This window comes from Globicephala melas, chromosome 6 (genome assembly GCF_963455315.2).
Source record: "Globicephala melas chromosome 6, mGloMel1.2, whole genome shotgun sequence".
Classification (NCBI taxonomy): domain Eukaryota; kingdom Metazoa; phylum Chordata; class Mammalia; order Artiodactyla; family Delphinidae; genus Globicephala; species Globicephala melas.
In genome coordinates, this window is record NC_083319.1 from 70,320,906 (window position 1) to 70,322,825 (window position 1,920).

Below are 1,920 nucleotides of genomic sequence, written 5' to 3' on the forward strand. Positions count from 1 at the left end.
TACGTGAAAATCGTAATGATGGGTCAAGGAATTGTAACATACATTCTTTCATCAGGTTGCACATTCAGGCTTGGTGTTTCTTTCTTTTTTTTTTTTTTTTAGTGGTACGCGGGCCTCTCACTGTTTTGGCCTCTCCCATTGCGGAGCACAGGCTCCGGACACGCAGGCTCAGCGGCCATGGCTCACGGGCCCAGCCGCTCCGTAGCATGTGGGATCTTCCCAGACCGGGGCACGAACCTGTGTCCCCTGCATCTGCAGGCGGACTCTCAACCACTGCGCCACCAGGGAAGCCCCTTGGTGTTTCTTTTTTAAAGAAAAAAAACAAAACAGGAAGTTTTCTCTAGTAAGAATTTAATGAACAAAGAAAACTCATAAACTGAGTTAATACAAAGTATATATTTATTCTCTTAACCACATTGTATACATGCACATAATATTATGTGAATAAAAATAATTTAAATCTTTATAAATAGTGAAATAAATATTAAAATAGATAAATAAATATTTAAGTAGATAAGTAAGTAGATAGATCAGCATGGGCATCTATGAGGGACGAGTGCCTGTAGAGTAGAACATCATGTTGCTTAATATTCCTGAAAACACTTGACAAATTAATTCAATTCAGGGCATGATGAGAGCAGAAATGAGAGTCTTTGACATGGCAGCACAGGTGGAAGTATGGTCTTGTTAGTCACTGAGAATCATTTCGGTGTTGAACCAGGTGTGTGTCATTCCTTCCTCCTGAGTCTTTCTTGCAAGTTTGTTGATGAAGAGAAGGATCTCATGACTTCTGCTCTGACAATCTCCCAGGCACAAGGGCTGTACTTCTTCTCTTGCAGATAGACAGTGATTCTGTGGAAGTATTTCCTCACAGCCAGGATGGAGTCCTCCTTCAGCAGGGGAGTCCCTTCCAGCCCCGCCTCCTGCATCAGACAGGCTTGCAGGTCAGTGAGCTGCTGATAAAGTGCAGTGCAGAACTTGTCCAGGAGGGTCTCATCCCAAGCGGCAGCTGAGCCCTCTGTGCTGAAGAGCTGGAAGGTCTGCTGGATCATCTCATGGACGACAGCGATGGCTTGAGCCTTCTGGAACTGGTTGCCTCCAAACGCCTCCTGGGGGAATCCAAAGTCATTTCTGTCCTTCAGGCAGGAGAAGGGGGAGATTCTCCTCATTTGTTGCAGGAGCATCAGGGCCCTCGTGTTAGCCAGGCTGTGGGTCTGAGGCAGGTCGCAGCCCAGAGAGCAGTTGGAGTTGCAGCTGAGCAGCACCAGGGCCAGGAGTAAGGACAAGGTTGGGGCCATCGGGGACCCTGCAGATGCTGCCGGCCTGGCTGAGGTGGGGACTCTGTGAACCCTGCTCTCTAGGTTCTCTGAAGACCTTCCTTCAGGCCTGGGTCTTAAATGGGAGCGAATTGGTTTCCATTTTCTGAATGTTCCCTCTAACTTTCTACTTCTGTTTTTGCTTCTCATTTTGCACTCTCCAGATGGGTTAGGACAACATTTCTCAACCTTTTTTTTCCCCATTATTGCCTCTTCTCCTGCCCACAGATCCTTTTTAGATAGGTTTTTTCCTAATTGCCCCCAGCATGAAATTTTGATAACACAGATATACTGTGTGTCTAGTTTTGTACTTCATGGGTATATTTACTTTATATGTAGACAGAGAAAGTGCAAAGCTTACTGTTTGTATTCTATGCAGGGTTAAGAATGACATAAAATTGAAAGCTATAAATTAAGTGGAAAAGCTATTGAATTTTGTTATAACTTATGACTAAGTTTGCAGAATGATTTTTGAGGTAGGATATTTACTTATATAAATAGTAATATATCAAATTACATATCCATATAAGTTTTATATAAATACTTTATAATAATACCAAAGTATAGATATACTTAAAAATAATTTAAAATTGCTCAAAATCAT

The 1,920-nt window shown here is 42.8% G+C and overlaps 1 protein-coding gene across 1 annotated transcript; it reads right to left on the reverse strand.

Annotated features, from left to right (window-relative positions):
- Positions 1–728: 728 nt before the first annotated feature.
- On the reverse strand, positions 729–1,298 carry LOC132597495 (interferon alpha-1-like). The gene has a single exon (XM_060300993.1). The coding sequence runs from the start codon at positions 1,296–1,298 to the stop codon at positions 729–731; it is 570 nt and encodes a 189-aa protein (XP_060156976.1).
- Positions 1,299–1,920: the final 622 nt, after the last annotated feature.